Source organism: Ambystoma mexicanum, chromosome 1p, assembly GCF_040938575.1.
Source record: "Ambystoma mexicanum isolate Mex_15411 chromosome 1p, UKY_AmexF1_1, whole genome shotgun sequence".
Classification (NCBI taxonomy): Eukaryota; Metazoa; Chordata; class Amphibia; order Caudata; family Ambystomatidae; genus Ambystoma; species Ambystoma mexicanum.
The window spans coordinates 992255235-992280890 of NC_090921.1; the positions used below are offsets into that span (position 1 = coordinate 992255235).

The following is a 25656-nucleotide window of genomic DNA, read 5'->3' on the forward strand; positions in this document are numbered from 1 at the left end:
CGAGCGCAGCTCCCTGCTGAGGGAGTCGGCAGTGATGTTCTTCATTCCTACCAGATGAAACAGGACGAGGAAAATCCGCTGGGCCACAGCCCAGTGCCATAGGTCCCGTGCCTCTCTGTAGAGTGCTTGGGATCTGGTGCCCCCCCCCTGCTTCCGGATGTAGAACATTCTGGAGGTGTTGTCCGTGAAGACCCGTAACATCTTGCCCTTGAGGGACGCAAACGCTGCCCGAAGCTCCAGAATGTTGATATGCAACGACTTCTCCGGTTGCCACAGGCCTCTTGCGTGGAGATCTCCGATGTATGCGCCCCATCCTTCCAGGGAGGCGTCTGTCGTGACCGTCTCCTAATGAAGTGGGTCTGGAAGTCCAAGCCCGCCGCTAGATGCGCACGGACACCCCAAAACCACATTGCTAGACGAAAAGTCTCGTCGAGAGGGATCTTGTCCTTGAAGCTTCCCAATACCCGGATCCACTGTGCGTCGAGGTACTCTTGCAGTGGCCGCATCCACAGCCTGCACAGCAGAACAAGGTATATGCATGATTACATCATGCCGAGAAGGGATTTGATGAACCTCACCCATGTGATCTTCAGGTTCAACAGCCGTTGCACCTTGCCCAGGATGGCCGCTATCCTCTCCTCCGATGGAGATGCCAGGCACGACAGTGTTGAGTCAGGTCCCCAGGAACAGCGCATCTTGTGATGGCACCAAGCAAGACTTCGCATAGTTCAACGAGAACCCCAGTTCCGTCAGCAGCCGGATGGTTTCGGCTATGTGAGTGACGGCGATCTCCCTCAATTTCGCTTGGATGAGCCAGTCGTCCGGGTAGGGGTAAACATGGATCCCTCGGAGACGCAGCCACCGGCCCCAGGCACTTGAACACCCTTGGTGCCGACTTTAAACCGAAGGGAAGGGTCTTTAACTGATAGTGCTGCCCTTGAACCACAGAGCGCAGGAACTTGCAGTGCCCCTTGTGGATGGGGATGTGAAAGTAAGTGTCTTTCAAGTCCAGCGTCGATAGGATGTCGACTTCTTCCAGCTGTCCCAGCACGTGCAGAAGGGTGATCATCCGAAACTTCTGGGACCCGATGTACTTTGATTTTCAAGCAGCGGAGGTCCAGGATGGGCCACCAATAGCCCGTCTTCTTGACGAGGAAGTACCGAGAGTACACTCCAGAGCCTCTTTGGAACAAGTTCTATGGCGCCCTTTTTCAGCATGGCCCGCATGACCAGCAGAAGCTGGGGGACGTGGTTTTCCTGCCTGGCCACAGGTGGTATACGCAGACACTTCCAGAGGAATTCCAGAGTGTGTCCATGGGCCAGCGCGTCCAGCACGAAACGGTCGGTGAAGATGGTCTTCCACGGGCTGACAAAGTTCGCCAGTCAGCCTCCCACCGGGGTGCGCGGGTGGGGGACCGACATCCCGGCCGGTTCAGTCCTGCTTCGCTGTGGAGGAGCTGCCTTGGGAACCTTGGCGATGACTGCGACCACCTCCGCAGCCCCTGTAGGGCTCTTGGGTCGAAGAGCGGGACGGTAGGATGACGCAAAGCCACCAAAACCTTGGAAGGAACCCTGGGACTTTCCTCCGAAGGTCCGAAAGGACGGCAGTCGCTGCTGAAGGGTGCCCAAAGCGCGCGCCGTCTCCGTATCTGCCTTGATGGCCCGGAGACACTCATCCACAGTCTTGCCAAGCAAGTTGTCCCTGTCGAAGGGCATGTCCAACACCTTGGACTACACATCCTGGCGGAAGTTGGTGGCCTTCAACCAACCCTGCTGACTAAGGCAAACGCTGTTGCCCATCTAGTGGAACCCCGAGTCTGCGATGTCTGTGGCTACCGTGATGGCATGGTCAGACGCCACCTCGCTTTCCTGCAGACTCTCCAGTGCTTCGGCTCTCTTGTCGGACAGAAAGTCCAAGAGGGGAGCGATCTTGAACCAGAGCTCCCTGTCGTAACGAGCCGCAAGGGCGTTGGCAGCCTTGATAGTCGTTGCCGCAGACGAGATGACTCATCGTCCCATTGCGTCCAGCTTCTTTCCCTCGCTGTCCGGGGGGTGGGTGGGCAAGGGGGAGGAGAATGTCAACGCAGACGAACCCGCAGACTTCTTCCTAGTCGCTGCCGAGATGCTCCCCCTTTGGCCTTCTCCATCAGAGCCAACTGGGACTTCTCCAGAAATGTACCTGGGTGCTCAGACTTTCTTTTCTTCGACGAGCCGGACCGTGCCGGAGATGCTGCGCCCGTCCTGGCCGCCGATTAGCCCGCACCAATGGCGCACCCGGTGCCCGCGGTTCTTTGCCTTCTGTTGGGCCCACGTCGCCGGTCTTAGAATACCGCTCGGATTTTTTCTTGCGGCTGGGTGACCAAGACTCACCCGACTGGAGCCACTTGGTAAGCCGTTTGCGACGGTCCTTCATGGTGCGAGGAACCATGTCCTTGCAGAATACACAGGCCTCCTCCACGTGCGTCTGGCTGATGTGCAGGCAGTACAGGCACAGGGAGTGCCCATCGTCCAGGAAAATGTTCTGTAGGCCCCATCCATGGCAAATCCTGAACAGAGGCCGAGGCTCCCATCTTCAGCCATATACTAGGCCTCAAAGAATCTTCTGGAATCTTACAGTGGGTAAGAGTTTCTTTGGGCCTATGTATTAACCTCTGGCTTACCTTGTGTGAAATGCAGTTCCCATGGGTAGAAAGGATACGTTTAACACTTCTACATTATGTTGGGTGAGACAACCCCCACCTTCTGTGGAGTGCTGGAGGGATACAGGGTAACGCCTTTCTCCCCATCACTACGTTAAGTTACCTCTGTAACCGAAATGTTAAATGGCTGGTGGAAGTGAACCTTTTTACTAATTCGGTGCACCTTTACCGCAGGCTGTTTGCATAGCTGCGCTAAAGGCACCCAAGGGTGCTCATTTTACCAAATGTGCCCAGTTTACTTTTTTTGCATTTTTGAGTTTCTTGTTCTTTCTTGGTCCTTCCCCCTACCCTTAAAGGCAGTACATTTCTTTGTGTGGGTTTGTCTTCGGCGGGTGGACTTGGGGGAAGCCCGCCTAGGCCCCAAAGTGTCTGGGATGGCTGGAAGCGAGGGAAGAGTACACAACTATGCAGCCCTTTGTCTTCCAGCCTGCCTGCTGGGATCTGATTCCAACTGGGAGGTTGGCTGTCCTGAAAGGAATTCCACCCTTCAGGTTTGAATGTTGGATGCCAGTTTGATTGAATGGGTTACAATAAAGGTCAGATCCTGGAAGATGAAGTTGACCACTGGAACCAAACCCAAAGAGGAAGATTAAGAAAAGCCGGATCAGACGATTTCCAGCGACCGTAGAGCCTCGAGATATGTGATTTGAGTCATTGAATTCCTCTCACCAGAGTGCTGCATCACATTAGCAACAAGAATACTACCAGCAATATTCAGTCTTCTCCTGGGTTGTGACAAGGGCACCAAAACCACAGAACTGGTCCTTTATCAGAGGACCAGTTACCGAACCAACTCATTAACAAGGAAGTACATTTAAGCACTTATTACATTTCTTAGGCAATGGTTGACAGGGTGCGTTATTAATACTATCCCTAGAATGACATGTACTGTACCCATGGTCCTTCAGATTGATTGTTTCAGACATGAGTCTCGGGAGGATAGCTCAGCGGCAACTTGCTTGCCTTGGAAGCAAGACGACAGAGCAACAGAGGTTCAATCCCCGGGTCTGCACTTAAAAACCTCTGGGTATTAAGCGTGTTATAAATAACATATCACATCATGTCACGCCATGAGTTAGCATGAAGTGTAGTGGGAGTACAGACATGATAAAGCAGAGACAGTGATAACCCAGAAAACATCCATGCGCCTTCTACTACAGAAGGGGAGGAAGGGTGGGCGCATGAGAATCTAAACAGATACAAGCACCAGAAATACAATAACATTGGAGGAAAAAGTTACTTACCTGTAACTGTTGTTCTCCAGCATGGGTCTGGCAGGGTGTTAAGCAAAGTTTGTATGCAGTACCCTCTGGGACCACTACACACAACTCTGACAACAGGTATAGGCAACCCAACCATTGGTATAAGCTTGTACTACACAGTTTTGGTAGCGTGATGGGCAGCCAGGCTTACCTCAAGATGGGTAAATGTGAGCAGTAGTGGAGTTAGAGATTCACAGTTACAGGTATTCAAATAAAGTCTTACACTCAAGGTTTCTTGCATAAACTATCAGTAGGTTATTAAGCCTTCTACAAAAGGGAGCAATAGAATAGCAACACACAAATATACTTGAACTGTACAATCTTGAGTTTTTGAACCAGTAAACACTTTTTCGATAGACACAGACAACCTACACCCATAGGTGACTTCAATAACAAGGGTGCTGGGTACATTAATATCTTACTTTTGGCATTCAGAATGCTCTTAAAAGTTGGTAAAAGGCAAAGTATTAGAAAACAAGAGCCCACAAATATTCTTAAGCAGGCAAATACTTACGGTTCCTCCAAGAAGAGCCATACAATTCAATAGGCTAAGCCAAAGTCAATGGGCAAGTCTTGTATAGGATGAAGCACTTCTGGTAAGTAAACAGAAAAGTCTTTGCACAAGTTCTTAGGAGTTTTTGATGAAAAGGAAGAATCAAAAGTAGGGCCACAAGCCGATTAGACTTGTGGAAGTTACAAACACTTCTACAGTAAGAGTTAAGTTCTTAGACTTGTTTTACGGTACATTGGAAATGAAGAAAAGATGTAGCAGATGACTTCTGTGCAGCTCTGCAGATCCCACTGTTCCTGGGCCTCAGTCGTGGCAATCCTGCAATGCAATGGGATGGTCAAAACTTGCAACCGGCAAACTTCACTTTCAGTGGCTGTTTCGTGTTTCAGCTCCTCGCATCTACCGCAAATCGCAACACCGCGGTTCATGGCTGTTGAGGTGGACTTTCCTTGCTGCGGGGGTCCCGCACTCTTGAGGGGGCTCAGGCTTGGTCAGTCCTGCTTCTTGGGAGTCTGGAGGATCTTCCAAAAGCTCTAGGCCAGCTTAAAAGCAACGCACATAATTTGGTGTTCCTCTCTCTGGTTCTACAGTTTCCAGCAGCAACTCTGTGGAAATTAAACCAGCTCTGACATGGATGTCCATGTGGCTTACTTTGGACTTGATTGGTCCCACCAACTCAAAAGGGAGTAGTCGTCCTTGTAGGGGCTTCTGTCGATGCGAACTTGGCGTTTTCGGCACTGCAGCAGGGCTTCACCAGGCAAACTAACAGTCCAGGATTTGCAGCAGGCATCCTCTTCAAATTCGTCTTCGGATTCCTTCGTCCAGTGGTTGACTCTGCCTTCCAAGCCAAAAGACTCACCTTTCATTCAGTTCTCGCCCATTCATTCCAGCCTAGCTGCCACACACCCAGTAGGGTGACTGTCCTTGCCAGTCAGCCAGCCAGCCAATCACCACAGAATGCATATGGGTCTGCTAGGAGACGAAGCACAGGGAGTTCGGGCCCCTCCCACACTTCCTGCCTACCCTAGACACACTGGAGCCAAAGGCGTGCTTAACTCCTGAATCCCGCCAAAGGCGAAATGAACAAAGACCAAACCTGGTTTGGCACGCAGAGAAAATCTCTAGAAGGACCTTTCCACAAAGAACTAGATGGCGCCCGCGGTTGCTTTACCGGAGTTGCGAACGCAGCCTGCAGTAAATGCAAACCATGGTAGTTCAAATGAAACCACTGCCACCAGCCATCCAGTGAGGAAAGGGTAACACTTTTTTTTACATGAGGATCTAGACAGGGGATACTAATTAACCCCTCCAGCACTCTATTGTAAGATAGTGTGTGCTGGGTCTAGAAAGGTCCAATGGTAAGTAAAGTCAATTTCACTTTACTGCTCTGGGAAATAGTAGTTTATCCCAGAGAAAGGTATTTAAACCATGGGGAATCTGAAAGAATTTCCTGTGCCACTGCACTGAAGGTGCCGTGTGACGCAATGTAAAAGATGATGCCTATGGAGTTTTTCAGACTCCATAACCAAAAAAGAAACAGAGGTAAAATTCACATTAAAATACGAGAGAGTGGGAGAAAGGGTCTCACACTCAAGGTAAAAACAAGTCCTCAAAATCCAGCAAAGTAGCTGGGGGTGTCTCAAGGTGGAGGGAATTAGCACATTTCTGAGAATTCCCCCCCAACACATGGATTCACATGCTCATGAATACTCCCTGTCAGGCTAGGGATCCGCTGTAAAGAAAAAATCAGTTTCACTTTTAAACAGTTTTTATCTAACAACCAATCACTGGTCTCTGGGTTCTACTGCCCCCAGGAAATGACTGCCCTGTACCTAAGCCCCTACTCTGGCAGCCATCTTAAGGTTTGCTAGCACATAAAGTGGCAGTAGGACCAAGAGAAGAGCCGCAGAGGGGTAGGCGGGAGGGTTTGCATGTGAATCCATGCCAGACCCATGCTGGAGAATAACAGTTAGATAAGTAACTTGTTCCTTTTCCAGAATGGGGTCTGGCATGAATTCACATGCTCATGAATAAAGAATACATAGCAGTACACACATGCACAACCATGGGAGGTGGCAAGGCTCAACATTAAGCACCTCAACATTAAGCATCACTTACCTCCTCACCAGGCTCACCTTCAAGCGAACAGGCTGCGCAGCACTGCTTGGTCGACTCTGGACTCCTCCCTGGAACCCCAGTCGGCGCAGCAGAATCTCAATCAGGTATGCAACGACCTCCACGTAGCAGTTCTGCAGATGTCCAGCAGGGGCACACCAGACAGGAACACTGTAGTTGCAGTGATTGCTCTGGTCGAATGGGCTCTCGGACGGGCAGGCAACGGTCAGTTTGCCAACCGGTGACGATGGGTGATGCAGCTTGAGAGCCACCTGGAAATGGAAGCCTTGGATAGGGCCTTCCCTTGGTTCACGGGCCAAAGTACACAAACAGTTGTGACGTCTTCCAAAAACCTTTTGTGCGTTCTACGTAGAACTTCAGCGCTCTAGCCACATCCTGCGAGTGTATAGTCCTCTCAGCCGGCAACGAAGGTGTTAGGAAGAACACGTGTAACACCAAGGGCTCGTTGAGATGAAAGTCCGACAGCACCTTGGGCATGAAGGAGGGGTGCATCCGTAGCACCATCCTTGTCTCGTGGAATGTCAAATAAGGTGGTTTACAAGAAAGGGCCTGGATCTTTCCCACTAGTCGTGCGGAGATGATGGCCACAAGAAACGCCGTTTCCCATGACAAATTGCAGCGGCGCAGAATGCATAGGCTCGAACGCAGGACCCATGAGCCTAGTCAGCACCACATTGAGCTCCCACGCCGGGGCCGGAGCCTTCACCGAAACAGAAACCTCCTTCGATGAACTCCTTGACCAGGCGGTGTGACCATAACGACGACCGTCCCGGAGTTCTGGTCTAGCGGGAGGTCGCCACCAGATGAACCTTGATGGAGGCATGAGCCAGCCCTGCTTTGGCCAGCGACAGCAAAAACGGCAGCACCTGTGGAGCCGTAATCCGTACAGGGTTGAATTTCTGTGCACGGCACCAGAAGGCAAATCTCTTCCACTAAGGTCCGGAGCATTTCAGTGTAGACGAAGCCCTGGCCTTGGCAAGCACCTCCTTGCAGTCCGCCGGGATATCGTATCCTCCGAACTCTAGCGCTGCAGGAGCCAGGCCTGGAAGTTCAGCAACCCTGGGTCGTGGTGCAGGATTGTGCCGCCTCCTCTGGCGAGATCTGCGACTGCTGGAAGCTTGACTGGAGGGGACACTAACAAGTCCAGACGGTGTGGGTACCATATCTGTCGCAGCCACGCTGGTGGAGGGAATATAGAAACAGGCCGTCCCATGGGAAGGGGAATGCGTCCCTCCATGCTCCCTGGCTGGGGAAACCTGCTGGCAAACCTCCGGCACTTGGTGTTCGTTGCCGTTGCAAACAGATAGACCCGAGGATTGCCCATCGACACAACAGAAGATCCACTTGATCCTGCCGAAGTTCCCACTCATGGCACGAGCGCAGCTCCCTGCTGAGTCAGTGATGGTGTTCTTCACTCCTGCCAGATGCAACGGGACAAGGAACATCCCCTGGGCAACGGCCCAGTGCCATAGATCCTGCGCCTCTCTGGAGAGCGCTGGGGATCTGGTGCCCCCCTGCTTCCGGATGTAGAACATCATGGTGGTGTTGTCAGTGAAGACGCGTATCACCCTGCCCTTGAGGGACGGAAGGAAAGACTGGAAGGCCCAAAACACTGCCCGTAGCTCCAGTACGTTGATATGAAACGACTTCTCCTCCGGTAGCCACAGGCCTCTTGCGTCGAGACCTCTGGTGTGTGCGCCCCATCCCTCCAGGGAGGCGTCTGCCGTGACAGTCTCCTGATGAGGTCGGGTCTGGAAGTCTGCGCCCGACAGATGTGTGCAGACTCCCCACCACTGTATCGCTCGACAAATCCTCGATAGAGAGAGATCTTGTCCTCTAAGCTTCCCGATACTTGGATCCAACGGGCACGAGGAACTCTTGCAGTGGCCGCATCCGCAGCCTGCACAACCGAATGAGGTATATGCATGACAATACCATGTCGAGAAGGGACTTGATGGACCTCACCCTTGCGATCTTCAGGGCCAACAGCCGGTGTACCTTGCCCAGGATGGCCGCTATCCTCTCCTCCGACGGAGACGCCAGGCATGACACTGTGTTGAGTGGAGACCCCAGAAACAGAGCGTCTTGCGATGGCACCAAGCAAGACATTGCATAGTTCACTAAAAACCCTAGCTCCATCAGCAGCTGGACGTGAATGCAGGCAGTAGAGGCACACAGAGTGCCCATCGTCCAAGTAGATGTTCCGTAGGCCACATCCTGGACAAATCCTGAACAGAGGTGTTGTCTTCCTTCTTTGCCATCTCCACACGGGGTAGGCCTTTAAGAAGCTTCTGGAATCCCCCAGAAGAAAATTGATGAAAAAAAATCGCCCTTGAAGGGCGCTGAAGAATCTGAAAACGGGTCCCCGTTTATCGGAAGATGGATCGATGGAGCTCGAGGCTCGATTCACTGGAAAAATAGAGTAGAACTCTTACTATAGCACGAGGACTCCCAACACTTGAACATGCACTACTAATCAAGAAGACTGCCAGAGGAGGGGCTTACGTAGAGGGCAGTCATTGGCTGGGGGCCATATGACCCAGAGACCAGCGATTGTTAGTAAAAAGGCAGTTCAGAAGTGAAACAAACAGATTTTTTCTTTACCGTGGATTCCCAGCCTGACGGGGAATATTCATGAGCATGTGAATCCATGCCAGACCCCATGCTGGAGAAAGGTGATCCTCTGAGGACAGCCACCCTGCTGTGTGATTGAAAGCTAGGCACGATTAATGGGAGAAACCTGCATAAAAGGCAATGCTTTTTGGCTTAGAAGGCAGAGTCGACCACTGGCCGAAGGAATCCGAAGAACTTGGAAGAGACGCCTGCTGCAACTCCTGGACCGTTGGTTTGCCTGATGAAGCCCAGCTGCAGTGCTCAAGCTCCGAAAGTGAACTCGTTTGGACATCCTCTCAGAGCTGGCTGTAATTCCACTTCTGCTGGAACCGAAGTGCCAGGGAGAGGAACAACAGAGTGGATTGCTTTCAAGTCGGACCCGAGCACCAGGAAGATCCTCTGGACTTCCCTGAAGCAGGACTAAGCCTGAGCAACCTCAATAGAGTGCTGGACCCCAGATGTGAGGAAAGCCTGAAGTGGTATCCGAGAATCGCTGTGTTGCTATTTGCTGTCAGACGCGAGGAGCCGAAACCGCGAAATGCCACTGAATTGAAGTTTGCCCATTGCTGCTGCTGACCTTCCCATTGCAGTGCAGAGTCCCCAGACGTCCTACCTCTTGTCCCCACGACTGAGGCCCAGGAACGCCAGGATCTGCAGAGCTGTACAGGAACAGAAGCCAGCTGGAAGCATTTCTTCTAACCAAAGGTACTGTAAACCTAAGAGGCCTTACTTGTTCTCAGTTGAGACTTGTCTTGGTTGCAATTGCAGAGTTGCTTGCATCTTTGCCCCTCACAAGCCTCTCAGTTTGTGGCCCTTCAAGTGAATCTTATTTCTACAAACATTTCTAAAAACATTGTGCAAGCATTTTACTTACCTGCAAAGAAGATCTTCAGTCCCCCTAGACTTTGCTTAACTAACATTGGCTGTCCTGGCTCCTGAGAGAATCTTCTTATCTCTGGCTCTGTGCCTTTAACTTTCCCCCAGGAAAGGGTTACATTTACTTGACATTGGAAGGTTCAAAAAGTACTTACCAGTTTATGAATTATTGGTTAACCTTTGTTTTATTCCCCAATCTAACCTTTACACCAAAATCCATATTGCTCTAAATGTACCAGTGATAAATCAATGTCAACAGTGTCCTAGCTATTTAAGTTACCTGAGGGTGTAGGGAGTGTGTGTGCCATCCCTAATGGGCATCATCCGATTTACAGAAAGTGTGTTTTGAAGTGTATTATAATTGTTACATGTTTTGCTCCCTTCTGGAGAAGGCTTATACAACTTAAAATAATAATTGTTTAATCAAGAAACCTTGAGTGTAAGTGTTTATTTGAATAACTGTCACTGTGAAACTAACAACCCTACTCCTCACATTGACCGCTCTTGAGATAAGCATGGGTGCTCAGCCACACTACCAACCTGTATAGTACAGATTTATACCAAAGGTTGGGTTCCTATTGCCAGGAGGTTAAGGTTGTTGTAGTCTTCCACAGGATACTGCACACAATCTTGCCTAACAGACTGATACTCTATAAAACAGTTAGATTCTCCCTAAGGGATGTAGGCAGTCTTATCCCAGCATTAAAGTGTTCAACAATTTAAAACCTGTAAGGGAACAAGCACTGCCAAAGCCAATAGTTTCAGGCGGCCTTCAGGGAGACGGGACAGCCAAAGTTAACAGGCAAAGTCAAAGTTCTGATGCTCTTCTTAGAAAGAGGTTCTTAAAAAGTCAGTGTTCAAAAGAGAAATCCCAGTAACTCAAGGGGAGTCACCTTGAAGGAGCACAAGCAGAAAGGACAGTGCAAGTGAGTTGAGATCAATTCAGAGTAGGGTTAAATACCACTCCCAAAAGGTAGGAAGCATCCCAAATGACAAAAGGATATTATAGCCCAAGCTCCACAGTACCTTTGAAATTCAGTTCCAGCTGGATGCCTTCTGGATGCAATGCAGCAGACCCTTGTTCGTGGTGACGAAAGGGAAGATGTCTGGCTGGCTCCTGCGGCAGCACTTGGAGAGGAACTCGGCAGCAATGGATTCCCATCAATTCAGAGTCTGGTTTTGACACCTTTTTCTTAGTGCCAAAGCCGAAAAAAAATCTCTGGTTAGAAGTTCCTTGATAGCTCGGTCCTGGAATCTGGACACAGATTTCCTGCTTCTGTAGGGTCCTCTGGATGCCCAGTAAGTTTTGGCTAGATTCGCACTTCGGAAGACCAAGCACTCACAGGTGGTCGAGGTACCCCCGGGTATTGGGATTCTGCAGCCTTGGTAAGTTGCAGAATGTCAGGGGTTGCACCAAAATAGTGTTTGTCTTGAGGCTAGTTGGTCCCACCAGCCTAAGGGAGGAAGTCGTCCTGTACTGGTCTTCCCTGTCGATTCGAAAACTGGGTCAGCACAGCTGCAGGGCTTCACTGGGCACTTAGTGGTCCAGGAGGGTGCTGCTGGCGTCTTCTCTAGTCTTCTGCTTCGGATGTTGTCCTCCAGTGGTAGACTCTGCCTCTTAGTCCCAAAAACCTTGCTTTTTATGCAAGTTCCCATTCATTCACAGCCAGGGTCGGATCGGCCCCTCTGCCTTTCGGCAGATGGCAGGGCCGAAATCGTCCCTGGGGAGTGCGGGCCGGTTTTTTGGCCATGTCTATGCCGGTTTGGAAGAAAAGAAATAGCAATTTTTTTTTTACATTTTCTTTTTCAAAAAGCTTTCATCCTTCTTAGGTCAAAAAATGAGTACCAACAGTTTGGGTGATATTGCATGCATATTTGTTCTATAAAAAAGAGCTTAAGCGTAACTGCTATACAATAACATCATTTGGCCTTGGACGTCCGCTTGGATTCACAGTAATTTAGTCTACTTAGGAACAATGCTATTTGATGCCACTTCCTGTTTTGTCAAGGGGTGAAAGGTCGTGTTTCATTGCTTCCCGGGATGTTACTTTGGGGTGGGGTCAAATGACATCACTTCTGATGTCAGAGGACAAGGGTTGTGAGGCGAGGGGTGGGCCTTTTTTATTTGGATGACCGGGCTATTTCTTGTCCCAGTCCAACCCTGATCACAGCCATAGGCGGTCAATCACAGCAGGGAGGCTGTCCTCCAGGAAAGCAAGCAGGCCAATAGAAAGTTTTTTTTCTTTTTTTTTTTAAAACTTCAGTTTAATACAAGATCAAACTTTTGTTACATTACAGTATCCTGAGATTCAACTGTTATGTTCCCATTAAGAGTGCATGTTTGAGTTACACCTATAATATGGCATTAGAGCTCTTTGAGGTGTTCAAAAAGAAGAGGAAGAACAAAAGATTCCTTACACCTCAGATTAAGTACTTTGGTTACAGAGAGATTTTCGGTCAGTGGGCAAGATCATGTCTAAGAAGTTGATTAAGCTACATGTGAGCATGGTATTTCTCCCAATCGAAACAGTGTCCCACCAGTCATCGGCATCATAAAAGAACGGTTTGTAAGCACCCAGGTGTAGTTCGCGAGCGGTCTTGAGCTGAGTACATTCAGTTATAAGATGTTTTAATGACTCAGTTTCTCCTGTCTTGCAGAACCTGCATTTATCGGAGTTGATTGTAGTATCTCGTCGTCGCCAGAGTGTTTCTCTTGTTGTAAGGGCGTTCAGTCTGAATTTCAGGAAGTCCGATGGTGGCGAGAGGGGCAAGAAAATAAGTATTTGGAAGGGGAGTGTAATTTGATCATGCTCTTGGAACCTGGTAGATGTGCGATGTTCGTAGGTGAGAATCCAGTCCCATAGCTCGAGTTTTTTTTTCGCATGTTGTGGGCGATCAATTAATTCTTCAATGCTGATATTGGCGGCTTCCATGATATTTGTCAGAGCGGAAAGCCATGATTGAAGTAGGCCCGAGTGTATACCAGCAGTGTTATTGACAAAGATTTCATATGCTGGAATTTGTTGACCAAGCTTCATTTTCCTCAGAGTGGATAAGCATTTCCAAATAATTGTCGTCTGAAGTGAGGTCAGAGCCAATTCGTATCTCAGAGCCACCATTGAGATGTCCTTTGAAAGCCCCAATGCCCGTTTCCAAAGCCTTCCTTCGAGTTTTTGCCATAACCGATGATCGAGGTTCCATCCTGACTCTCCACCAAATGATATAGTGGGAATGAACTTCTGCAGATAGAATGTTATTAGTGGTTCAATTGAAAATTTGCCAGTCTTTATTAATTTTCGCACCTTGAATACCAATTGTATTGGCTCTTGCCATGAGGTCGTTCGTCCAGGCTGATTCGCAAATGGAGGTATTAACCATGATGCCCAAGTATCGTATGGATGACAATAGTAAGCAGAGTGTTCTCAATTGCCCATCGAAAATTTTTGTCCTTCCGTGAGAATGTTCCCAATACACATGATCTTAGTTTTCCCTGTGTTCAGTTGCAGTTCGTTTATTTTTAGATATTCGTTCAACTTCAACAGGTTTTGCAAACCTATCTGTGTGCGGTCAATCAGCACAATGTCATCAGCATACACAAGGCAGTTAACAGGTTTGGCGTTGATCTTTGGGGGAAAACTGTGTGGCTTCCATCCATTTCGGTAGGTCAGAGATAAATATTTTAAACAAGTCAGCCGCCAGTGGGCATCCTTGCTTGACCCCTTTATACGTTGGAATTGGATTGGTCAAGTCGCCTTGGGAATTTACTCTTACTTGAACAGAAGTGTTGGAGTGAAGCGCTATTAGAGGATCAAGAATTTGGGATGGACAGTTCCACTCGCTTAGTTTGGCCCACAGTTTTTCGCGATGGACTGCGTCGAAGGCTTGTTTTAAGTCGACAAAAGCAAAAAAGATTTTTGTTTTAGCTTTCAGGGCTTCAAGTTTTAGGATGGTTAATATAGTTAAATTGGCATCAACGCCTACGTTTTTCGTGAAACCTGTTTGTCGACAATCTACTTGATTCGCCTTTGAAGCCCAAGCAGTCAACTTCGTTCCGAGAAATGAGCCAAATATTTTTCCCATGGTATCAAGCAGGGCAATTGGACGATAGTTCGATGGATCATCTCTGTTACCCTTCTTGTAAATTGGTACCACAATTGCCTTAGCCCAAGACTCAGGTGTTTTCCTCGAGGTTGAAATTTGTCGAAACAAAGATTCCATAAGTTTGGCCCAATGGTGCTTGTGTTTTTTTAGCATGATGTTAGTTATTTGGTCGGGTCCTGCTGCTCTTGAGTTTTTTAATTTTTGAATTGCTGATTCAAGGTCAGCAGATGATGGAGCTATATCCCATACTTTAGTGGAAGGAAGACGGTGAACTTGGGGGATTTGATAAGGTCGTTCGTAAATTTTGGTAAAGTAATCCACCCATGAAGAGCTTGAGATTGCAATCGAGATGAATGGATTGGTTCTTGTGTTTCCTTTATTTAGGATGGTCCAAATTGCTCGTGAGTTCTTTGTAATAATTATTTTTAACATAATTTTAGCTCTGTTTTGCTCTATTATGACAGAATGGGATTTAAGCCAATTTCTATATTCCTGGCGTTGTGCCTTTGCGCTTCTTCGTATGTCATTTGGATCAGCATGTGTTTTCCTTAACATTCGAAGGTCTTTCCTCAACAGTTTTTTGGCTGCTGCTATTTTTGAGCTATATAGATTTTTCGATGTAGGACCGTGTGTTGAGTTGGCGTGTTGTTGTGAACATGCAAACAGCAAAGGAACATAGTCCACGTTATTTGAGGCTTCGAGATGGAGGGTTAATTTCTCTATTAACGAGCCAGTGGTTTTTTAGCCGATTTCCGGCCGCAGTTATTGTCAGTGGGAGTTTGTAGGTCTTCGGATGAGCAAAAGTATCGAAGTCCATACATAAACAAAGCAGATCGTGGTCACTTGCATCTTTTTGAACTACTTCTAGTTAAACAATTCTTTCAAATAGGTTACAAGAGACCCAAATGTAGTCAAGAGTGTTTCTAAGTAGAAGTCGCTTCCAGGTTGTCTTGGAGGGTTGGTCACCTTTGGCGTTGCCATTAACCATCTTGCAGTTTCGTGACGAAAGTGCTTGTGTCCATAGTTTACCTCGTAATGTAACTTCGTCTTTAGGAATAGCATTGTTTTCCAACGTGTGATGGTTAAATCGATACCAGCTGCAGTTCAAGTCACCACATATTAACAGCGATAGATTGCAGTATTTAAGAAAAACATAGTCAATGAGAGTTGTTATTGAGTCGATAAACTCTGGTGGAAATCATTGCCGGGTTCCAGTAGCAATTGATTATAAGGAGATACTTTGAAATTCCTGAGTTTTCCTTCCCAATTCGAATGATCGTACCCTGAACAAACGGGTTTGGGTTAATCGCGTCCTGGGGAGTCATCCAGTTTTGAATTTTCAATAAGGTGATTAAGCCTGAATATGGACGACCCTTAGTATTTCTTTTGGCTGGATTCAGATGAGTGGTAAATCCGTCACGATTCGGAGCATCGCGCAGCCATGTTTCCTGAAGGCAAATTGCGAACACCTCATCAAGCGGTTCTGTAAAATTATCAAACAGATGAGAGAATCCGCGAGTATTCCAGGAGAGTAACCTTAACTTCGTCCGTGTCGTTCATGGTTATTGAGGATTGTTGTGAATAGACTGAGTCTTCTGTCTGAATCCTCTGATGGTGGGTTTGTAATCCATATCATTTTGTAATCTGTGCGAGAGGGATAGTGACTTCCGTAGGGATGTGCGACATATTGCTCTTTCGAAGTTTCCTGAATTTGGTAAATTAGTTGAAACTTTTTTGAGTTTTCAAGTCGGGTTCTAGGGTTATATCGAATCCATAAACTAGCAGTTCTTCGACTGCTTGCAGTAGGATGTTTTTTACTGCAGACAATTTGATGTGTAATAGTACTTGATCAGTTGTATTTTCCGTTGCATATTCTACGATCTTGATGTCGTCTGTAGTTATTGATCTGAGTTGGGGAACACAGGAGAATAGTTTTAGGACGTTCGCTCTGTTCAGGTTTACTTCTTTTTCGTCAGAGTCGATATTCTGGAGACGAAGCTTCCATGAACTTGTTACAGGTTTGGCACTTAGTCTATCGGATACTCGCGAGTGTGAGTGTGAACCGTTTATTCTTTGGTTTATTGTTTGTTTCGGGTCTAGTTTTGAGCTAACAGGTGAAGACTGGATCTTTAAGGAAGTGGACCGAACCGTCCTTATAGAATCTCTAATGTGACGTCTAGACGCGTTTTCTTTCAAGAGGGATTTCTTCCTTGCCTGGTTTCCTTTGTCGATTGGTGCTGAAACTACAGGAGAAGAGTCAATATTAGTTTCGCTTCTAATGGAGTACGTAGACAAATCGCATAGGTCGACAGAGCCGTTTTCGCCGGACATATTTGAGATATCAGAGTCTGTATTCAGGCGACGGCGTTTGGTTGGTAATTTGGTCATGATTTTTTTTTGGTCAGTTGCATGTACTAGCTCATGAGATTGTGTAAGATCATCGTGAGGTTTTACATTGTCACGTACAAATAGACTAGTTTTTTTCGGGGTCGTCAAAGTTCTTATGAATTTTTTGACATTCATTCGTTTGTTTTTTTGTAATGCTTCTTTTGGACCCGTTTTAATTAGAGGTATCCCATCGGGTTTTGAGCCTTTCTTATGAGTTTTGGTTAAATCTAGAGTTTTGGCAGGGCCAGTAAAGATGTTAAATGAAGTGGGTTTAAAGATCAATGAAGCAGAGGATACTTCTTGGTTCTCAGTTGTGTCTTTTGTATGACGAAGAGCATTTTTTAATTGTTCGTCACGACCACTAATACGTTCAGCTGAGCTGAGATGCTCAGCTGTAGGTTGCAAGAAGTGGGTGTGAGGTGAAGGGGGCTGGACCTCGTTCGAATTTAATGCAGCAGCATTAGAGTCCGGAGTTGTTGCGTTTGGTAGTCCTACATCCACATTTTGAGTTGCCGGAGAACTTGAAGCCGGGACTAGCGTTTGGGGATATTGGGTTGCATTTTTTCTCATCCATTTCAGTGCTTCTAGAAGACCTTCTGATAGAGAGTCGTTTTGACAATGGTGTCTAGCTGCCAAGTCACCTAACCGCTCTTGCCATCCTGTGGAAATATCAGCATTTTTTTCCATTTCTGTTTGAAGAAAATTCGTAAAGTGATCGATTTTTTCTATTTTTTGCGTCAAGTTTTGAATAATCGCACCTTGATCACTTAATTGTACATGTAGAGCTTCATATAACTTGGTGAACGGGGCTAAGGCTACCGCTGATGCTGCTAAAACATTATTGTGAATTTGTGATAAAGCTTCCATTGATATATTCACGGATTTGACTTTGCCTGCTAAAGGTAGTTCCTCGATTGAAGACGCATAAGAGCAATTCAGGTTGAACTTTGCCTTAATTGGTGAAAGAGTTTTTGTTAGATTTGGCAGGTGAATATCGCCATAGACAGACTCAGTGAGGTGTACTTGCGTGACTAGCATGCTGGTCGTCGGGTTTTTGCGGAAAGTGCATTTTGGATTTTAACTCTGCAATTCTTTTTAGGCGACGCGCTCTTGCAAGAGAGCTTGGATCCAGGTCAGATGTTTTTGCTGTTGATGTTTGGGGGGTCAAGTCAGAGGGGTGCCGGTGTGGACCGCTCGGAGACGCACTTAAAACCTCTGGCGCCTGACATGCATACCCACTATTATTGCCTAGTACAGGGGCCTCAGGTTTGTGGTTTGTTCCCGGATAAATCATCTTGGGCGTTAGAGTCGATCGGGCCAGAGGATTGGAGGTTTTGTGGGTTAGGTCAGAAGAAGATTCCTTTGGCACTATCGGCCGTTCATGGTGATTTGAGGACTCGGCGTCTTTTGAAAAAAAATTTGACTGAGGCGGGTTGAACTGGCCGCAAGAAACAGAAGTAGAAGTGCAAGAGCCTAAGTTTGCCGATGTTACACCCCTGGAAGACTTCGTCTGTAAAAGTGAAGATGTTGGGTTTGCAGAGTTAACATTTGCCGGAAGAAGGTGAGGAGGCATCGCGTTTGAGATGTTTAGTAGTTCATCATCACTCACCACAAAAGGCAACATTACATGATTGTTAGAGTCCATTAGCTCGCAGGGAAATAAAGTTGTTGCATTTTCGACCTGAACTACGTCATGGTCTACTAAATGTGCTCGTTGTTGCGAGACACGGGTCACGTCTGTACTCAGTTGTGTTGTAGTACGCAAGTTGGAATTTGAGTGAGTGGCAATTGAAGGTAATGGAAGCTTACCAAGTTGGGGAGCCGCATCTTCATCCGGAACGCTGGCCGGAGGTGCTGACATCAAGTTGGTGGGGTGACTATGAGAGAGTATTATGGGCACGGAATTTACAAGCTCTTTTTCAAGTCCATCACCTTAGTTTGCTTCTTGTTGAGCACGAGTTGGCGTTATGGAAGAATTCATATGTTTCCCTTGATGGATCTGGTGTACAAGATCCCAGACTGCCGTGTCAGTGACAGATAAATTGTCAGTTGGGATGTACATCTTTCAATGCAGGGAAGTAGTTCTTCAGTTGAACTTAAGGTGTTTTGTACATCTTGTATAGAGTTTGTTGTTTGTAGTCCTAAAGAACAGACCGATGTGCCATGTGAGAAAACTGCAGGGAGAATGGGTGAAGCAAGTAAGATACGGCTTGCAGTTTTGCTTACCTTTTTAGAGGCTGAGGCTTTCATCGCCGTCCACGGATTAAGCGTGTGCCGATGTTGGAGAGTTTTTTTCCGTGTCTGGGGGCCTGTGGATTCAGCAGTCAGCATCATCAATGAATCTTACTGCAGATGAACCACAGCGCAGATACAAGGACAATTGGGGCGATTTGGGATCAACTAGAATCGAATGTTGTATTCCGAACGCCGCAAGTATGCTCGAGAATGATTTATCGAGGAAGGGGGCGAGCAGTGTCTCGTCGTGCAGCTCCTCAAGTGATAAGAAAAAAAAAAAAAAAAAAATCAAAAGACAGACGAAACTCTGCTACTGGGCTCCTCAGGATGCCTGAACGTTTCGCGGGTCCAGCAGCCTACGCTTTTGCGCCAGGTATGGAACCCGCCACACGCCAAAGCCGCCAAACAGCTAAACAGGTGTAGCACAGCCCTTCTGCCACAGCACCACTTCACATCTGTGTGCACACGGGTCACTCACTCCCTGTGTACAGTCCGGGGACCATGCGTGCACACAGCATCCCTCCCTGTATATACAGGACACAGCACCACTTCACATGAGTGCACACAGGTCACTCACTCCCTGTGTTCAGTCCGGGGACCATGCGTGAACACTGCGGCCTTCCAGAGTGTGTGAGGAAAGAGCAGAATTCCCTCTTCCTACTGGATGACATGAAGTGGTTTCACTCAAGCACACCTAGAGACAAAGTACAGGGATGTTTCGGGACCCTTTCCAGACACACTGGAGCCTGGGCGGGCTTCACACAAAGGACTTAAACCTGATTCAACCAGAGCAAGAGCCCAGAAGAAATCAACTGACGAGAAATGGCGAAAAAAAAGACGACCAGGCCCATTATGTGAAAATAGTCACCCTTTGGTGTTGTACTGCAGCTGAGGCATCAGCCTGCAGATACAGGTCACTAGGTAGTAAAAATAAAAAAAGAAATCGCTGCCACCAGCCATTCAAGTGAGTTTGTGTAACAAACTGTTGAATGAGGAATGGGTTAAAGGAGTTACTAAGTAACCCCCCCAGCAATCCGCATTGGGTGGTGTGTGCTGGACCCATAAAGTAAAGTTAGACAGGGGTCATCTTACTATTTTTGGGAACAGTAGTTCACCCAAGACAATGTAGTTAAACATTAAGAGAAGTCCAGGGGGCGTCTCAGTGGCACTGCACAAAATGTGCTGTGTGTCACAAAGCAAAAGCAGATGCCTATAGAGTTTACCAGACTCCATTAAACAGTAACACAGAAAATCATACTCAGGAACACACGTGAGCGAGAAAAAGGTCCCACTCACTCAGGAGTAAACATTTAAAAACCCTGAGTCCAGCAAAAAAGCTGGGGGTCTCCAAGGTTAAAGGGAATTGGCACAGAAATGAAAATTCTCCCCAACAGTATTTTATTTGTTGAAATGTAGTTAAGATGTATTACTGTTGGTATTTTTGTAATGCTTTGATATATTTGTAAAAAGAAATAGTCATGAAATTAAGAATAGTTTTTTCTTTCATTTTCTCAGCAATGTAATTTTGTCAAAAGGCGATATTTTTGTAACAAAGCAACAAAATAAATAACCTATAAATGATGGAACACCAATGAAAAATAAGAAAATTGTACAAAAAACCAAAGCGACCAATAGATGTTAAAATAACGCACTGCACGTCCATAAAGAACAGGATCACATTGCAAAAACAAGCTGTAGAGAACCAAAATGAGCAAGCATTTCAAAAACATACAGGAGGACTAGGTTAATTCTGTTCAGGTGGAACAAAGTTTAAATTCTAGGAAAGTACGTACCTTCTGCAACAAACCAAGGGCTGCAATAGCATCACGTGAATTGCGTGCTACCACAACTGCTTCCAGCAGACTGCGAAGAGCCTGAACTTGGGGATTCATAGCCAAAGTGGGCGGGATGGCATGGAGGTGCTGTTCCAACTCTGTAATGCATTTGTCATAGATCTGTGCAACATCATCTGTTGCCCATGCTTGCTGTAGTGAGAAGAAGCACTTGGTCGATTATATACACACAACATTTTGACTTCAGCGAGCTGAAGATAAACAGGAATGATATCTTAACTGGTTACAGTTAATCGGTCAAAGACTGGAAGATTCACCAATTAATTTATTTTACTACTTTATTTTGGAAAACCATGGAAGACATTTAATGGATTGCAAAATTATCACAAGGTGTAAACATTATCTAAACCAATAATAAAGTAGCTGGTCATAAACCTTAGCATGGCATGTATGGACACAATGGGGGAGGGTGGGACTGAATAGCAATATGGCATTAAGTCAGGGTCCAAGTCTTAAAACAAAAGTGGGGAACTCGACATACGCAATGGGAAATTAAGTCTGAGTGAATATATCCAGAAAAAGCTGCGAGGTCTATTGCCCAGTGTATCTCTGGAATCCCTCCCAGGTAAGAAGGTTGTTGGGGAGAATTATCAGAAATGTACTAATGCCCTCTACCTTAGAGTCCCCCCTAGCAACTTGGCTGGATTTCGAGGACTTGATTTTTTTTAACCTTGATAGGGATACCCTTTTTCCTGTACTGACTCCATAGGCATCGTTTACATTGTGTTACACAGCATCTTCAGTGCAGTGACACAGGGAAGTCTTTCAGATTTCCCAAAGGTTTGAATACCTTCTCTTGGATAAACTACTGTTTCCAAGAGCAGTGAAGTGAAATGGACTACTTACATTTATAACTTTTTAGACCCAGCACACATTATCTTACAATATGGTTTTACAATAGGGTGTTGGAGGGGTCTAGCTTCTCATGTAACATTTATGCGTTACCCTTTACTCGATGAATGGCTGGTGGCAGTAGTTTACTTGTAACTACAGTGGTGTGCATTTACTGCGGGCTGCGTTCGCAGCTGCAGTAAAGCACCCAAAAGTAAAATTTTTGTCAAAATGGCCCGGTCGTCTGTTTTTGCCATTTCTCCTTGGAAAGGTCCTTCTTGAGATTCACTCTGCGCGCCAAACCAGGTTTGGTCCCTTTGTTCGCTTTGCCTTTGGCGGGATTCACGATTGAAGCCCGCCTCTGGCTCCAGGATGTCTGGTGGGGGCAGGAAGTGAGGGAGGTGCCAGAAACTCCCTGAGCTTAGTCTCCTAGGAGACCCAAATGCACTCTGTAGTGATTGGCCGGCTGACTGTCCAGCAACGACAGCCTCCCTCCTGGGTGACTGACAGCTGGGCTGGAATGAATGGGAGAGAACCGATTAAAAAGGCAAGGCTTTTGGCTTGGAAGGCAGAGTCGACCACTGGACGAAGGAACCGAAGAACTTGAAGAGGACACCTGCTGCAACTCCTGGACCATTGGTTTGCCCGGTGAAGCCCTGCTGCTGTGCTGAAACTCCAAATTCGTATAGACAGAGAAGACCCTGCAAGGACGACGTCTCCCCTTGAGTTTGTGGGACAAATCAACTTCAAATTAAGCCACATGAACATTTTCTAGGAGCTGGTTGCATTTCCACAGAGTTGCTGCTGGAAACCGAAACACCAGGGAGAGGAGCACCAGATTGTGTGTGTTGCTTTTAAGTTGGCCAAGAGCCCCAGGAAGATCCTCCGGACTCCCAGGAAGAAGGACTGACCGAGCCTGAGCCATCTCAACAAAGTGCTGGACCCCAGAAGAAAAGAAAGTCCATCTCAACAGCCAGAAACCGCTGTGTTGCTATTTGTGGTAGTCGCGAGGAGCTGAAACACCTAAGTGCCACTTGTTTGAAGATTGCCGGTTGCGAGCAGTGACCGTCCCATTGCAGTGCAGGAGTCCCCAGAAGTCCTCCCTCTTATCCCCACCACTGAGCCCCAAGAACACTGAGATCCGCAGAGCTGCACCGGAACAGGAGTCATCTGCTGCATTTTTCTTCAATCTAAAGGTACCGTAAAGTCTGAGAGAACTTACCTCTTGTTGTGTAACTACACTTGTTCTCTGTTGGTGAGACTTGTTGTGGTTGCCCTGTAGAGTTGCTGATAGCTTCTTTCCTTCACAAGCATAAACAGCTTGTGGCCCTACTTTGAATCCTTCTTTCTACAAAGACTTAAAACCTTGTGCAAGACTTACCTACCTCTGAGAAATAATTCAGTTTCACCTAGACTTGGCTCAATTGACTTTGGCTCGGCCTGGATCCCTGAATGACTTTTCTTACCTCTGAATTTGTTTGGTCTTCCTTCCAGGAAAGGGTAAACTAACTTTGCATTGGGGAGGTTTTACTAAAAGTACTTACCTGCTTTGAGAAGATTTGTGAGATCTTTAGTGTCAGAATAACCTCTCTCTGACAAACTTTAGAGTGTGTGATTTGAAGTGTATTTGAGTGTTGCTGTTATATTGCCCCCTTCTGAAGAAGGCTTATTCTAACTGACTGATCGTAAAGCGCACCTTGCACCAGTAATCCCTTCTGTCATTTTAAAGACGGGTCACTCATGCCCCCTCGCCCGATTTGTTCCCCGTCCCACTTTTGACACTAACTCCCAGGGCAGCCCTGCGGCGAAGGGCCCAAGGAAAAGGGCGGCTGCTAAATTAGCGGCTCCAGTCAGTGCCTGCATGTGTCAGCAGGGAAAGCCAGGGGCCTTCCACTAACACTCTCCAAAGACAAACCACTGCTTCCGCCTTTCCTGTGGTACTTCCAGGTAATGAGCGGGCCCTTCTGCCTAGCTAGCCCTGACCCAGAAGCGCAAGACTAATCCATAGACCCTATTACTACAGCCAACTAACAGTGACTGCATGGTCATCTCACCAAACCAGCAATTACAACAGGCCACAGCACCCTGACATAACCCACGCCAGGTAGGCTGCCGTCAACCAGCATCAACAGATAAATTAGGAACAATCTACTCCATCTACAACTTATACCGATACCATCATACAAACCTCTTGTATCATACTGCATTGTGAAGCTTGGGCACCTCTCCCACTTACAGGACCCTCCAGGTGTGCTCCCTTGTATTTGAAAGTGCACTGAAACTACTCCCAAACCGCATTTGAATTTGCATTGAAATTACTTTTGAAATTGCATTTTAAAACTTGCATTTGAAACTTGCTCCCACGATACAGGACCTTCCAAGTGTGCTCTCTTATATTTGAAACCACATCTGAAATTACATTTGAAACCTAGGCCTCTCTCCCACTATACAGGACCCTTTCAAATGTGTCACCTGTATTTGAAAGTGCACTGGTACTGCTTCCAAACCGCATTTGGAATTGCAATTGAAACCGCATTTGGAATTGCAATTGAAACCGCATTTGGAATTGCAATTGAAACCACATTTGGAATTGCAATTGAAACCACATTTGGAATTGCAATTGAAACTACATTTGGAATTGCAATTGAAACTACATTTGGAATTGCAATTGAAACTACATTTGAAACTTTAGGCCTCCCTCCCACTATACAGCACTTTTCTAAGTATGCCCCCCTATATTTGAGACATTTGACACCACATTTGAAATTGCACTTGAAACTTGGCCTCTCTCCCACTATAACGGACTTTCGAATCTCAGCATGCTTTCCTGTAATATTCTGCACTCTGAAGCCTAGGCCTCCCCACCTCAATACAAGACCCTCAGGTCCATATATTCTCACCTGTATCAACGTGCATTGTGAGAAATGCAACTCTAGATGTCGCCATCTCCATCTCATAACTTAAACCTGCCACACTGTGAAGTCGGAGCATCTCCTGCTATCCAGGTACTCCAGCCTAGATGTTCAATCGCTGCCTAGCTTTCCCAGTCTAGGTGTGTAATTGCTGCCGGCCACTCTTAGAGCCTTGAAACTTCCTCCCGACATCCATGCGTCAAATTTGGCCTTAATTATCACATTCCTCCCCGAAACCTAACCTCCCCAGTCACCCAGGCGTCCCCAACCTGATACTTGATCACCCCCTCCCATCTGCAAAGCCAAAACCCTCTCCCGATAGACTGATGTCCCAATCTTGATCACTGCCTGCTTTGCGGAACCGAACCTACCCGCTGCTGGCCAAGGATCAGAAATCAAGCTGTTTAATCATCTTTGGCTCCGATCGCTTCGGACTTCTGATGCTCCACATCCAAGAAAACAATCTCACTGTAAACCACCTGTAAATTCTAAACTCTGCACCTCTTGTACCTCAGTCGTCTAGGTATTAACAGTAGCTGCTACAACTGAATCCTAGGAACCTGACACCCAGGAGATCCAGCAAGTACCTAAGCCAGTAACTACTAACATAATCCCCTCCCAGTTACCTGCACCCTTAAGCCAATGCATACACCCAACCCTCCCGTCGTAAGACGAACACCATACCCAACTGACAGAACAAAGACACCCTAGAAAACAGACAGAACAAATTAAGAGGATACGAACCAACTGACAGAACAAAGTCCCACTGACCGAAGACCAAACTGACCGAACAAAGACACCCTCAGAAACAACCAGGCTGAACAATTTAGGACTAAAATCAACACTAGCCTGGCATGAGGCACGACAATTGGAAAACTGCCCCTATAAACCAAACACCCAGACCAACTCCTCCCACCTAAGGCCAAAATGACAACACAAAGAAAAGGTACACGGTACAAATAAGACCGATACAAGCGCTCATAGTAGTCAGCAACCAAATTATCAATCTCACAGACCAATTCAAAGACCAAGCCACCTTCACAGAACCTCTACCGCTCAGAGGCACTATAAAAGCACCCCAACTGAACACCCACAAAGCAAAACCAGGAACAGAAAAGAAACCAAATGGCACCAAAAAAACCCACTGCAATTTAATCAACGCAAGATCAATGTCCAAACACGGCACCGAAATCTACGACCTAAGTGACGGAGGCATCGACATCCTTTTCGTAACCGAAA

At 46.9% G+C, this 25656-nt stretch overlaps 1 protein-coding gene across 7 annotated transcripts in view; it reads right to left on the bottom strand.

Annotated features, from left to right (window-relative positions):
- Positions 1 to 25656, bottom strand: part of CNOT1 (CCR4-NOT transcription complex subunit 1) — a 2171110-nt gene that overhangs the window by 665505 nt on the left and 1479949 nt on the right. For all 7 annotated transcript variants that reach the window (XM_069654650.1, XM_069654658.1, XM_069654642.1 and 4 more), the window contains one exon: positions 20615 to 20806. In XM_069654650.1, the coding sequence (XP_069510751.1) occupies positions 20615 to 20806 (192 nt within the window). The remainder of the gene's footprint in view (positions 1 to 20614; positions 20807 to 25656) is intronic.